The sequence below is a fragment of the Dermochelys coriacea genome, chromosome 4, assembly GCF_009764565.3.
Source record: "Dermochelys coriacea isolate rDerCor1 chromosome 4, rDerCor1.pri.v4, whole genome shotgun sequence".
Taxonomy (NCBI): domain Eukaryota; kingdom Metazoa; phylum Chordata; order Testudines; family Dermochelyidae; genus Dermochelys; species Dermochelys coriacea.
This window is the reverse complement of record NC_050071.1, coordinates 53,044,353-53,059,970: the sequence shown is the minus strand read 5'-3', so window position 1 is coordinate 53,059,970 and position 15,618 is coordinate 53,044,353. Positions and strand designations below refer to the sequence as shown.

The 15,618-nt window shown below is 40.9% G+C and overlaps 1 protein-coding gene across 7 annotated transcripts in view; it reads left to right on the top strand.

Moving 5' to 3' along the window:
• The window catches only part of MAML3 (mastermind like transcriptional coactivator 3), a 356,720-nt gene that overhangs the window by 214,686 nt on the left and 126,416 nt on the right, over positions 1-15,618 (top strand). For all 7 annotated transcript variants that reach the window (XM_038398586.2, XM_043512774.1, XM_043512776.1 and 4 more), the window contains one exon: positions 8,037-9,527. In XM_038398586.2, coding sequence (XP_038254514.1) covers positions 8,037-9,527 — 1,491 coding nt within the window. The remainder of the gene's footprint in view (positions 1-8,036; positions 9,528-15,618) is intronic.

Below are 15,618 nucleotides of genomic sequence, written 5' to 3'. Positions count from 1 at the left end.
CACTCAGCACCTTGGTTAAGACTTCTGCACAATCTGAAATATACAGTCGCAGCAGCAGTAGATAAGTTGCTGCTTTACTAGTATCTAGTTGTTTGGGCTAAGGATAAAACTGAATGGACCTAAAGAGAAAGGCAGCACTGTAGACTCAGTCAGAAAGTGGTGAAGGCTATTTGACAATTATAAAAAATTTCATCCATGAAATGATGAGGACCAATTTGACATGCGGCTAATTTAGAACTAAGAAAATTGATTGCACTTCTGTTGCCCATTTTTGCTCAGCATGTGCCCAAGGGACACTGCATTCTGAGTCTCCTCAGAAACGTATCCTTTAGTGTATTTATATTCACATTTGCTTTGTATCTGCATGTTAAATAAAGAGGGAGATGAATAGAAACATGTAATGAAAATGTTTTCAGGAAAAATCAAGGTTGTTAGGTAAGATGTATGCACTTGTATTTCAGCATTGGCTATGAAATTTGTGTGCATGTTATATACACAGACAATTTGAGCATCATATTTGGTGTATTTTTAATGCACTTACTCCTGCCTGTCTGTCTGTCTAGCTCACTAACTGTGTACTCTTTACATGTATGTAAAAGACAAGTACATTCTGTGGTTTAAAAGAATATGAAGAATATTGTTAAAAATGAATGTTTGTCCCTTTTTTGTAATAAAATTAATATTTACATAAAAGTTGCTGGAGTGACAGCCCTGGATGCTGAAGACCTTTATTTATTATCCACAGCATGGGCTGTGCTAGAACAAACTTCTCTACGTTGCCCTTCCAATGTATCTCAACTCTGAACTAGTGGAGCCAGAGGCTAGGGATGAGTAGACTAATCTACAGTATTCCGTCCTTTTCTTCTTCCACACCCACAGAAACCATGTCTCCATCCTCTCTCCTGCTCTTCCTTCTTCCTAATAAGACACCTTACACCTTGCCCTTGCCACCTTACCACAGACTAGAATCCTTGCTATCATCCGAGTCCCCGTGATAGTCACATTGTTTGCCTGGTTTACTTCTGCTGGAGTCTTTACTGCCCTGTACTGCTGCACAACTTAGCAGGATTAATCAAACACACAGGTGTGACGTCTAGTCCCTGGAAGCAAAGTTTCTGTAAGAACCCACAAAGCTCAGTGGGGTAGTGTCTAGGTAGACCATTGGAGATGTTACTGACTTAAAACAGATTTCACAAAGTAGATTTTTAAATCTCTCTTCTTTTCACAAGGCCCAAGATGGAAGAGCATGACGTGCTTTCTGTGTGCAACTGCAATCCAAAATAATTTGGATACAGCAGGATTCAAGTGATAATTTCTCAGCCTTGGGATCATCGCCATCAATAGGCTGGAGAAAGAAAAATATAAATAGTTTGGGGAGAGGTTGGAGGTGATAAATATCTTAATTAGTTAGAAGTGGCCTTATAGTAATGCACTTCTGCTTTGCTTAGCCATTTTTCTGTTAAGAGTTTAGCCTTAATCTGTGGAAGCCTATCTCATTCCTTTCACATCCCCCCCCATTGCACCTGCAGCCATTGCTAGTAAAAAGCGAACACACACACACACACACCTCGAATCTGAGATACAGCAGTTATTTCATATTCTGTATTCCACACAGAGCAATACTGCTCTTTCTCAAACACCAGCATGTTGTAACTGTTGGCTTTCTTTAATAGGTATCACTGCATGTGTAGTAGAGGGAATGTGGAAGGAATGAGAAGTCCATTCCCAAGCTAAAGCTGAACTCATAACACACAAATGGTCAAATAAAACAACAGAGAAGAATGCTTATGCCATATTGATCATCAAAGGACTATTACACCTTTGCCCAGGAGTCAGTCATATCAAATAAATTACTCAATGTCACTCCAGGGCAATGGACCTTTACCAGCTGTGATGTTTTAATGAGCTATCCATAGCATCTGGGTGCAGCAATGGAAGTTATAGACTCAGGACTCTCACTCTTGAGACAGAGATACAGAGTAGAGGTGACTGAATCAGACTCATGCTTGGGTGTAGCTACTGGTGATCTCACGGGAAAGTCATGTTCTCCTCGCCCCAGCTAAGGGAGGCAGCATGCTGCAACCGCAGAGATGGTGAGAGAGGAAAGGTGGGACAAGTGCAGAAAAACATGGAAAGTGAGATGGTGGGACAGCCAAACAGATGAGAGGGGAAGGTAGGACTCCCTTTGCAGGGAAGGTCAGAATTTAGTCATTGCTTCAGACTTGAGCTCATTTGAGGGCAGATGGATGACAGCTCAGCTCATCTGAAATGGGAAGGGAGGATGGAAAAGATCAATTTATATTTCTTTTTTTAAAAGCTTGAGTCATGAGAGTGCTCTGAAGGGAATATTAAGCTCTGTTCTGTTTAGATGCACCTCTTCCACCTGCAAGCTTTACTTTGGGGTTTGTGTGTTTGTTTATTTTTCTCCAAAGAACAAAGGAAGCTACAGAACAGAGCCTCATCCTACTGCATCCAGCAGAACTTCTGGATATGCACACAGTAGTTGCCATAGTTGTCATTCATGCCTTGTAACATAGGGATTGAAATAGCCAGAGCTGGGTTAACAACAGAAAAAGTCAGTGGCAACATGACCATTATGTAGCTGGTAGATGAAAACATCTGTAATAGCAACTGGAGCCGTCTTGTCTATGGCCTCACTGATCATCTGACCATCAAGCATAAGGGGAACTGTGTTAAACACTCTGAAGTGTGTTTGACTTTTACAGCCAGATAGGAAACAGAAAGAGAATTTAGTCTCTGAGCTTTTTTTGGAAGAGCAATAAAAGGACTAAACAGCAGCAGCCCTGGTCACTCCCCATACATAATTGAAATAGCTGCCCACTGAAGTCAGAGTGAGATTGGGGGGATGGGGCGGTATAAGTGGCTCTGACTGTTGCTATAACAACAGCACCTTGCTCTAATTTCTTTTGAAAAATGAATTGCTGCTGGTGGGATGAAGCAGAGCAGCTTCTCCCAGCAGATGAAAGCTCTGCCGACAGCCTCAAGTGGTCCGTTGTTTGTGTTTTGGATACATTGTGCTGTGCCTGCTGCGGCCGTGTTGAAAATTTCAAGACTGGTTAGATTAGGCCGTTAGAGTGTATGCATGCATTTGTGCATGTTTGTGAGCACACACTCACACCCTTTAGAGTCCTGTCAGAAAACAACCCACTAAAGTTTGACCTTTTCCTGTTCCACAAACAAGTTCCTCTAATGACGTATAAATAATGCTGAGTCCTGCTTCACCAAGCCTTCTGCTTTTCTGCTTTGTGGTAGAAACCTGCTGTGAAATGGCGTCCCATCAGTGAGGTATTGTTAATAAGAATAATGTCCTACCAGCACTAAGAGGTTTTTATTTTATTTTATGCATCAAGAATTTTTTGCTCTTAGAGAGAAACCTCCAAGCTGCCTGCAAATGACTGCTTTATGCAAACTGCAGATTGCATGTCCAGGCAACATATTGTTTCTTTGAGGGAGATGGAAGGCATTTATAATAGAATAGCTTATTCAGGCTTTGTTTTCAGAGGGGAAAGGGGACATACTGCAATTTTACACAAAAGCAGGGTGTTTTTGCCAGTCTATGGCCAATGCAAGACTTCTCAGCCGTTCACCATTCCTCAGTCAGGACATGAAAAACTAACCTTTGTACTAAAATGGTCTAGTAAGAATATTTTAGTTTTATACCAGAAGAGAAAAGAGAGATTTCCTCTCCAGCCCAGCTGAGGCAGTCTCAGCTTTCTCTTTTACCCTCTCCAAAGTTTATGACCAGCACATTCACTTCAAGTGCATCGTTCATATGGTGTTTCTGTCTAATGTAACTGTTGTTAAGGTGATTTCAAAGTAGAGTGACCAGACAGCAAATGTGAAAAATCGGGACAGGAGGTGGGGGGTAATAAGAGCCTATAAAAGAAAAAGACCCAGAATTCGGGACGGTCCCTATAAAATCGGGACATCTTGGTCACCCTATTTCAAAGTGCAAACAAAGGAAACCACACAAGTCTTTATTTTTTTGTCTTTTGATTGTGCAATTTTTGTATATCCCCAAATCCTGAAATTGCATTAGGAAAATCAAACAATTTTAGATGCAAACTTAGAATAGTGTCCACTTGTTTTCATGTGCAACAGTACATGCTTTCTGCACATTAGACATGTGGGGGAAAATGGTTTCCTTGTGGCTCTTTGTTGCAATAAAAAATAAATGTAGTCGTTAATATTCATATACTGGTCCTGCTCTTACTCCCGCTGAAGTCAGTAAGTGTTTGTGTATAGTCAGACAGCCAAGTTTTTGAACATTAGGAAATCTTTTAAGAGTTGGTATTGGCAGGAATGGGTTCGATTTGTTGCTGGTCGTTTGGCACTAATTTGTGTTAGTTTTTGTAAACATGTCCATATAATACATGATAGGTTCAGTATAAATCATTTAATGATATAGTGAAATCTGCAAATAGATCTCCTTATTAGCAAACTCATGTTTTAAGTGACCACTTTCAGTCTTTCTAAAAGGACTGAGTACAATTCAGCACCACATGTCCACCTCTATGAAGCCACATATTTATTGGTACCTTGAGTGACTACTTGACAAGTTAATCTGCGGGGGGGGGGGGGACCCAAAACCTAAGTATAATAGCCCTATTCTTAATGCAGGTGTTTGTTATGAGATTATTCTTGGGGAACAAAGGGCCCAGCTCTACAACAGAAAAAAGTATGATGGGAAACCTGCTGAGAACATGGTTGTCCCTTTTCATTGTTAAAAACATACTTCAGTCTTGCAAATGTACATCAGACCCAACTGTGTTTTAGTCCTGCCCCTGATTCACATTGCCCAAGAGATACTGCATACTGCAGGGATATGGCTGAAACACAGCTGGGTTCTGCTTACTCTACAGGACCAAACCATATAGTAAACTCTCTCCAAGGACCATGAGTACAGTAAGCAGGTCTTCCAACAAGGTTGTTCGTACATTGTAGATGGACCCAAGTACTAAGCATGCAGTCACACAGTGCTAAGGCTCATGGAGAATTTTCTTGTGGGTCTTTGAGCACAGCAACTTCCAGCTCTTTGAAATGCTTACTACTCCAGTGTCCTCTATTGCTCTTTTATCGGCACAGCAAGTTAGAGTCACTTGTTTGTTGGGATTTTGGCGGGGGAGGGAGGCTGGTAAAGGGGAGGCGGAGAGGTACTTGTTAACTGAATGTTTAATAGCTGAAATGAAGATGTGTAGAAACTGAGTACAGAATGTGATGTGTGAATGGGCTGATAATATCAGATACTCTCGCAGCTTCTAGTACTTATTTTAAGTTACTCTATCAGCTGTTTTATTGAAGACCAACTCTTGGAGCCAAAAGAGATTATGACCTTTCTTTTCAAGTTCTGAAGGAGGTAAACTTGGAAATGACTGTTATTGTACTTGAGAAAAGGTAGTATTACCACATCCATATTATCCTTTGTTGGTTTGTGCGGTCTGAATTAAGGATATATAAAGATCAGTCAAACAAGCTCAATGGCAGTACCACATTGCCACACGCTAGTGACATCGGTTCAAGAGCAGCCTGGGACTCACTCTTTGCCTGGAGCTCTGATGTCGCATGGTGGTGATCATCTAGCTTTAAACTTCAGAGGTTATTCTGTTATAAAGCCTCCTTATGGGACCTGATTTTCTGTTGGCACTAGTTTTGGAGGAGGGTGCTTGCTCACAGAGAGCTGCAGTGAGACTATTGGGGAGGAGTCAAACTATAGGAATGGTGACCCCAGAATTAAGGACTTAGGGAACCTCAGAACGCACTCCAGACCATTCTTCCTGCTGGGGGTAGCTGCACCAAAAGTAACCCAGACGTGTGTAAAAAGAAAAATACCAGAGTGATTGACCCTAATCTCGTCTATGCTGTGGAACTCACCCTGATGAGCTTAGAGTTGGCTTTTGGCTGATGTTTTATCTTGTTTATTTACAAAGAGGTTTGTCTGTTTAGCCAGTTAGAAATGTTAGCACTGCTGACAGATTACAGTGGATGATTGTGTAACCTGCCTGTTGCATTATATGTTCCCTTATTATGTCACCTATGCTTTCTGGTAAAATGTGTTGTAAAAAGGCATAGGACATGGACTATGGTATTTATACACTGTTCTTTCTTCTTGGGTAACAGGCAACAAATTCCCATGTCGATATGCCAACAGACCCTTACTTAGGAGAGAGAGCCCCTATGTTAATTAGCAACATATTAATCACTTTCCCACTCTGTCCCTCTAAAAATCTCTAATACATTTCATTTCAAGAGCTGGGACTGCGGAGAAGAAGCTGATGTTTTGCTTAGGGACTCATAGACTTTCCTTTCCATGTTATAAAGGTGACATTATTCCTGTGTAGAGGACCAGCACAAGGTCTGGGCACTGCTAAAGTCCCATTTACACACTATGTGGAGCTCTTAACTGGAACTGTGTGATGCATAGGCCTTGTCTTGAGAATTTTACTTCTAGTAAATAAATGGTTCTGAAGAGTGTACACAGATTGGAGAGGGAGAGTGAGTCAGCAGGATCCCTCTATAAAGGGAGAAGAGACAGTGGCGCGTTGCTTACTTTTCCACAGCCAGGATGAACTTTTGGGGAGGGAAGGAGAGTGCAACTCCCACTTTCCCATTCCAAATAACCAGAGGGATATGAGAAGAAATGAATGCGGTACTTCTCTGAGCAGCAGGAAGGACAAGGGAAAAGGGAATGTGGCGAGCCCCTTCTCACCCCTGGAATTCTTTGATATTCTGAGGTGACCAAACTTTCCTTCAAGCACCACCAACGGAGGACTCTGGGATGGGAAGTCACTGGAGAAAAAAATTGTCTGAATTTGGAATTGTGGGAAGAAAAAAGTTGAGAACCTCTAGTGTGGGGATGGTCTGGGAGATGAATGTCCATGATCTTAGTAAAAGTAAAATACTTAAAATCTTCAGTATTTTGTTCTCCATTGTTTTACTATCAAGGATGCAAATGTGTCCTGAACAAGTTCTCTGGAATTGTGACTTCTTCACTTCGTCCATTCCCTGTTCTTTTTGCTTTAGCCAAAGAGGGCTGCTTTTTTAGCCTGGCACTTAAACAACAGACTTAGCATTTGGTGTAGCATGGGGTAGAATTGTAGCTAGTTGCATTGATGGAATATAAATGTATCAATCTGAGTTAAAATATTTGTTAACGAGTTAGTTTTTTATGTAAAAGGCTAATTTGGCTGCTTTTGTGGACTTGTTTTGTTAAGTGAATATTGCTGTTTTATTTGTTCTTTATTACTTATATTATGGTAATACCTAGTGGTGCTGTACAAACTTTTTTTTACATAATTTTTTTTATCTCCGAGTATCTGAATCAGTTCAATGTCATATAAAGTGCTAATAATCTTTCTTGTTAGTGCTGATTAGATAAAACTTTTTTTTAAATGAATCATTTGTCTAAAAACATCAAACAAAACGGTTCATGTGTTTGGAATGGCAGTATTTACGCTGTAGATAATTTTCTAAAAACAAAGATTTTAAGAAATGATTAGAAGTGATTTTTTTTTACTCAATTTTTGGGTGCCCAACTTGAGGCTAGCTTACAGGAGCCGATTTTCAGAGGGCAAATGCTTAGCACTTTTTGAAAATGAAGCTACTTTAAGGTGTCTCAGCTACTTTGGGCATCCAAAAATGGAAGCACCCAAAATCCCTAGTCACATTTGAAAATGTTGGCCAGTCTCTTTATTTTTAGTGATTAACATAGCAGCCTAACCTTTATAGTAAAACCCCTCAAACGGCAAACTAAACAGCAGTGCACCAATAGGTGGGATTCTGCACCTCATATTCAGGATCAGGTTTCTTTGTTTGTTTCAAACCCTCTTCTCCAATTTGTCTGACCTCTGAGGCATAAGGCAAAAACCAAGGACTTTTCCAAATCAGAATTTCTAAAATCTGTGGGATACAAGAGGGAAAGCTACTGTTGCAAAGTTCATAACATGGTTGTATGAAAGATAAATTTGTGTAAGTGGCTTATTTGGTTTTTATTTTTTTCTTTCTTTTCTTCCTTCAAGCTACAAGAGACAGTGAAGAGGAAACTGGAAGGAGCGCGTTCACCCCTCAATGGAGAGCAGCAGAATGGTGTCTGTGATGGTAATTTCTCTCCAACCAGCAAGCGGATACGGAAGGATGTACCAGGAATCGATACAATCAGTAGTTTGCCCAATAACTTGCCTTTGCCTTCTGTTTCTCCTCTTCACCAGCTTGACATGAAGCCTTCCTTACCCCTGCAGAAGAGTGGAACTCATGCTAGTGGTCTGGAAGACTTGGGTAAAAATGGTGGACTTCCAGAGATAAAGCTCCCAGTTAATGGTTGCAGTGAGCTTGAGGACAGTTTTAACATCCTGCAAAATAAGGAACTAAAACAAGAACCTTTGGATGACCCCACCTGCATAGACACTTCTGAAACATCCCTTTCGAATCAAAACAAGCTTTTCTCAGACATTAATCTGAATGATCAAGAGTGGCAGGAGTTAATAGATGAGCTGGCCAACACTGTACCAGAAGATGACATACAAGATTTGTTCAATGAAGACTTTGAAGAGAAGAAGGAACCAGAATTTCCAAGGCCTACCGCTGAGACTCAAGAAAGTGCAAGCGTTAAGAGTGATCCATCTCATTCTCCATTTGCTCACGTACCAATGGGGTCTCCTCAGGTGAGGCCTTCTTCTTCAGGCCCTCCATTTTCAAATGTCTCCACAGCTTCTAGTATAACTTCTGCATCCAGTGCTCCACCAGCTCCAATCCCTGCCAGCTCACCAGCAAATTGTGTTGTTCAGTCACCCCAAACTCCCAACCAAGCCCATACTCCAGGTCAAACTCAGTCACGACCTGGAAATGGTTATCTTATTAATCCAGCTGCAGTGACTGTTGGGGGTTCAGGGCCTGGTCCTGTGGCTATACCCAGTGCTGACTTGTCTCCAGCTGAACAGCTCAAACAAATGGCAGCACAGCAGCAACAAAGAGCTAAACTCATGCAGCAGAAGCAGCAGCAGCAGCATCCAAATCAAGCATCAAGCTGGTCACCTGTGGGACCTCCATCTAGTCCATATGGAGGACCCTTCAGTGCAGACAAACCAAATAGTCCAATGATGTATCCCCAAGCCTTTAACAACCAAAATCCTATAGTGCCTCCTATGGCAAATAATCCACAGAAGACCACAATGAATAACTACCTCCCTCAAAATCACATGAGTATGATCAATCAACAGACAAATAATTTGGGTACAAACTCTTTAAGCAAGCAGCCCAATATGCTTACTTATGGCAACACTAAACCTCTGACTCATTTTAATGCTGAATTGAATCAGAGAATGACCCCACCAATGGCCAATCCCAGCAAGAACCCCATGATGCCATACATACAGCAGCAACAGTCCCAGCAGCCCCAGATGCAAGCTCAAATGACACACCTGAGTGAGGAACAAAAACGAATGCTTATTATGAAGCAGAAAGGAATGATGAATCAACCAATGGCATATGCAACACTTCCTTCCCTTGGCCAGGTAAGCATGAATACAGGACACAGTTTGAATAATGCACGTGTAGCAATTGTAGACAAGCAAGGAGAGAGTAGCACAAAGCTTCAGCATTCACAACTTCTCATATGTCTCTGTATGTTCTCTTTCTTTAAATGGAGGGGTTTCTTTGCAGCAGCTTCTTGTTTTCAGTGTGATATCAAATTAATGCTTTTATTGTGAGCAGACATATTCTATCTGTGTATCTGCTGATGAGGGCTTGGCAGGGAGGGTATGGAGAAGCTTGGTTTTAAAGTTTCATCTCCTCTGAGAGCTTGTCGCACCCTCTGTGTAATGGGACACTTTGTACCTTTGCATCCGGTACCGTTGTATTGTTTAATTTTTAGAATGTTAACATCTTAAGAGGAGGTTTAGCCGTGTCACTTTTCCCTCAATGGTGGGCAAGTGAAGGGAGGCTCAAGCCATCTTGAAGCAGAGTATTTAGAAAGGATTTGGCCAAGTGGCATGAATTGGCAATGGAAGAGCCTTCAAGATGCTGAATGCCCTCAACTCCTACTTGAGGGAGTAAATAGCAGTTGAAGGTATTTAGCAGCTCATAAGATCATGCCCAAACTGAGATTATTTGTGGCGTGACTTTGAAGTGATCCTCAATTACCCCTTTTTAATGTGTTTTCATTTTCCAGATGCATAAAGTCTTCTCCAGTGGCTTGCCCAGTGATTTAGCTCTTAAATATAAGCTTTACCTACTTGGCTTGACTGACTTTCCATTACCTTCTCACTTTAAACCCCTGTGGGGCTGGTGTTCTGAGGTTTTGGGGATACACAAGCAGATGGATCTAAAATAATTGAGTTAAATACCAACAATAGAAAGACCAAGTAACATTATGGGTCAGCCAGATTGGGAGCCCTTCGTTCACACAGAAAACCTTCAGTAAAACTACTGGTGTGCATAAGTGTTCACCAGAGTGACTATTTGAGTGTTGTTCATGTTTGAGTGTTGTTTTGTTAATTTTAAAAAGAACTCCAGAAAATAATCAACTGTTTTATAACCAGTCCAGACATACAGTTAATGTGATACATTTTATGGAAGGTATGCCACCAAAGAGTGTCAGGAATTGTGATGTAATGATATGCTAATAGAATTGTCTATTGTTAGTTTTAGTCCAAACAGCTTTTACTAAATTAGCTGTTTCCACAGCCACCTACAATAAGTACTTCCTTTTGAGCACAGTTTGAGATAATTAATTGTGACTCACATTGCTAATGCACATGTGAATATAGCCGGGTTTTACATTTCCTTAACCCGATGAGTTCTGAAATCTATCAACAGGGGGAGCATATCTTTTCCACCATAGAGCCCTTCACATGTTGTTTAAAGTGAACTGCAAAGCTAAAAGAAATGTGCTAGCGCCTTCCATGTTGTTCATGATTCATGAAGATAGTTAAAAGGTTTGTTCTTCTGCATTAGAAATTACAGGTCCAACTTCTCTGTTTTTGGTGAAGGCCTGTCTAAAGAAATAGTGGGATAATAACATCAAAACAAACTGAAATCTGAGTTACAACTTTTCCAGCCTTTTACTGAGAGGGAAAGGGATGTTTAGCCAGACTGTCTAATGCTTTGTGGTTTCTTTTCTTTGTTAGTTTGTTTTCAAACCTGTTTGAATTAAACACCTATCAAACAGTTAGGAGAAAAGCTGCCACTGTGAAAGATTTAACATCCCTTCACTTTAAGGCTGAGAAATCTGTAGTGCAGATTTTACCTTTACAAATATATCACTGCCTCATACTGTTCTCCAGCAAGAGCAGGGAAGTCAAGTTTTCATATTCCTGTTGTTATCGTTCAAAAAATTCAGAAAACCCTCTTTAACAAACAAAGCACTGAAGGCATCTTTGTAGTTTAGAAGAAGGCAACATAGGGGAGTACCAAAAACGTTTTTAAAACACATTTGCTTTTCACCTTTAAATGACCTGACCAGAAATAGAGACCTATTGCTTCCATATTGAAAGGTCCCTCCAGTCCCATGGGCCAGTTAAGGTGCATGTATAGAAAAGGTTCAAAGAGGTGGGGAAGGTAAAATAATAGATTTTCAGCTGAAAGGTATTTCCCTACTCCTTTCCTTACTGCTTCCCTGAATATAACTTTTCTATGGAAAACTGGAAAGCTGTTATTATTCTGAGGTCTGCTCATTCAGGAGTGGATTGTTTCACACAATGATGGGAAAAGATCTGTTGATAATATTGAGCCAAATCCAGAGATAGATGTTGAGCTACTGCTACAGACTCCAGGATACAGAGAGACAAAGGTGCTAGAATCTCAGATCAGACCCAGATTATAGGTTAAACACAATGAAAAACTCTTATGTTGCTTTTTGAAACAAATTTCAAAATGTAAATAAATGTGTACCTATATCTTTCTGTGAGTTTATAATTGGTACTCTCTGACTGTAATTTTTTCACCTCTGGCATGTATTCATATGTTTTATAGATCTATATTTTGTAGTGTGTGTATCAGGATTATTTCACATGGTTGGCACTGAGCTTATATTAATATTACATGACTGGTACAATGTTTGCCAGGGCTGAGCCCCAGCACCTCTAGGCTAGGCAGTTTATAGCCCTGGCACCTCTGGTCTTGGCATGTCAGTTATGAAAGTAAAAAAAATTACTGGAACCCTAGCATCTCTTTCATTATAAATTAAGCACGACTGGTACAGAAATTTATTCAACAGATTATGTACATACAAACATCTTGAGTATTATTTCTGTATTGGCATAAAATTAGAGTATATAGATAGGCTTATATATGTATACCTTAAATCCATACACATCTGCATCTATGTAATTCTGTTTATAATAAATAGAACATCTACACATATTTACCACTTGTATCATTCACTGTTCATTACATATACACTATTTTATCAGCAAAGTTGGGGCTATATAAGCATTCTGTGGAGAGGTCACAAGCATATCTGACCTTTCTATTAACATGTCAGTCTGACTGGTGCTCTGGCCTTGTTTCCTAGGCTTTGATGAGCCTTATTAATTATGTTTAGAAAAAAAGGTGTGCAGCTAGAGAGGAACCCATTTAGCTCAACATGAACGTGAGTAATTGGACAACTGGCAGAGTGTTAAATTGGTGGTAGTGAGAGAAACTTATGTATAACATTCTTGCATGCCCAAAGGTAGAAGAACTTCTCTTAATGAGCTCCTCCATTTCTGCATTTACCACCTGTGATGATTTGGGGAATCTGTCTCTGTATAGCTAAGAATTCTGTTTTTGTTATGAAATTGTACTACGGAATGCTTCTAGGTGGTTGTGGAATCCAACCTTTGCTGACGGGCTGTAGCAAATACAGAGAGTTTGACCAAGTTTCTCTGCTGGGGGCTGATGAAATGGAAAGTGGAAAAACACCAGTGAACCACAACAAACCCCAGGTGTTGGTAGGGGGACATTTAGCTCAAGGGAATCTCACAAAGCCACACAGGAAGCTTTAGGCAGGAGAGAGTGGGGCATGCTTTTGTAGCAATGTTTAACAATGGTACCAGCCAAAGTCAGAGAAAGCTAGCTGACCTAGAGAGGTTCTGTGATCCTGAAGAAAAGCAACGAACTGCACGGGAAGGATCCTGGACACTCCAGAAGACTCTGCCTACTCCTAGAGAATGCTCCAGAGTGATGAGGAACATGGGGCAGGGAAAATGCATAAGTGTTTTTATTATTCTGTCTAGATCTGTGTATTTCTTGGGCTACCAAGTACAGAGTAAAGGTGTTTTAGAATCTTGTGCAAAGTCTATCTATTTGGTTTCATTCTCATGTGCCCCTGAAGAGTAAAACTGTGAACCCAGAATGCCCACAAGTCTGGTATTATGGGAGAGGGTGTGTTTAAGATAGGGGGAAATCTGAGAGGTTATCAGTGGTCCCAGGAGGTGGGCATTTGGAGCATGGGGTCTCAGCTGTGAGGAGGTGGTGCTAGACAGAGGCTCTTCACCCCAGACATGTGCCTAGAGACCCCAGCCAGGGGCAGCGCCTGATCTCTCTTCAGACTCGGGAGGCTTAAAGAGCACATAAGGCTACTGAGATGGGCTCGAAACACAACAGCCTAGGGAGTGTCCTGCCAGATTGGGAGCTCTATCAGGGCTGTGTATGTGACAGCACCGTTGGATATTGTTCCTAGTAAGTGTACTAGTAATGATTCACTGTGCAGTTAAAAGCCTGAAGCAGGCACTAGTAGTGTTTGGAACAAACTGCCACCAAAGCTGAAAAAGTCATAATCCTTGGAACACACTCTGGCACTTCAAGTCCTATGTTTTATACTAGTCCTAGTTCTGTTATAATGGGCACTTTATATTTTTCTTAAAGCTAACTAGTATTGGGTAGCAAGAGTGCTACCTTTCCCCCAAACTGCCTCACCAGTGTACCTCAGCTGTGCCCCGGAGGGACCACCTGTTAAGGATACATTTTCACTACAGTTACTGGGGCTCTTACTTGGGTGTTACTCCTAACTCCACTCCCATCTAAACACAAAATCCTCTCACCTGAGTTTAGTGCTTTTAGCTGGGGCTAGCTGGCTCACTTGGGGCTGTAGGCTAAATCCCAGGTACTACTTTCATTTAGGCTGGTAACCCACCCACTTCGTAGTGAGGACAGAGGCTAAACCACTCTCACGCTTCCCTTCCCACAATTCCCCCGCAGTACCCCGAAAGGCTGACAAGTTCTCCCACAGTTTCTTGGGAAGGGATCACAGAGTGCCTCAGTTTACTAAAGCAGAAAGAACCATGGGGTATGGCCTCAGAAATCTGAGCAACACAAACAAGGGAGTGCAGTTCTGATGAGGAGTAACTCAGTGTAACTGCTGACACCCAGGCTAGGCTATGTTGGGTGCCGATTACCTGAGCAAACTCTGCAATGAAGCCCTACTTTAGGGGTGAGAGGTTAGTTCACTCTGTATGCCACTTAATTCCTTGGATTCTGCTGTGACTGCTAACAAGATTGACAATCAGTGCCAGTTATGATAATGGTTTATAGGAGGCTTGTTTACTGGGAATTAGATTGAGATTGCTCACCTATTACATGTAAACCATCAGAAACCCTTTAATGGTAATACTTTTGACTCAGTACCAGCCTGGGCTAGGTTATGAACTAGGGGACCTAGAGATCAAAAGCTCTCCACCCCTTTGTCCATTCTATATATTTTCTTTTTACTTTGAGCCGGGACAGTGGAGATATGCTCTTGTTATGCAGGAATTGGTGTAAATTAAGAGCAAAATGAAATACTGAACTTTCTCTTCAGTCCTTTATAACATGTAAAGTTCAATGAGACTTTGCAAATTAATAAAATCAGACTTTCTTCACCAGACAGCCTCAAGATTATCTGCCGTCCTATTCCCATTTTATACCCCTCCTCCTCCAAAAAAAAGTTGACCTCCCTGGACTGCTTTTAATGTAAGGAGATTTTAGTAGTAGGAAAATGCTAACTCTGCAGTTGCACTGGTTCTCAGGATAAAGTAATTTCTTAGGCCCTAATTCAGATGGCTACTTAAGCTCATGGCTAATTTTAAGGACGTGTGGTTCCACTGATTTCAATGGGACAACTCACATGCTTCAGCTTAGGCATGTGCTTAATTATCTTGTTGAGTTGGGGTCAAAATGCAGAGTAGTGATGACTAAAGAGGAGAAATATGGTAACAGTAAAAAGAATGAGGAGGACTTGTGGTACCTTAGAGACTAACAAATTTATTTGGGCATAAGCTTTCGTGGGCTAAAACCCACTTCATCAGATGCATGGAGTGGAAAATACTGTCAGAAGATATACATATATATCTATGTCATATACATATACATATATATAGATATACATATATATCTATATATATATATATCTATATATATCTATATATAGATATATATATATATATATACAGAAAACATGAAAAGATGGGGGAAACCATATTCACTTTAGTAGGAGGTTTACATTTCTGGGTAATCCGGGTTTGCAGAGCTGACCCATTGATTTCAGGGTAACACAGTTAAGCCTGTGCATGTTTGCAGAATTGTAGCTTTAGTCAAGTAACTTCAATGATGATCCTGATTGGGCATACAATCCAGATTACCCTGAAA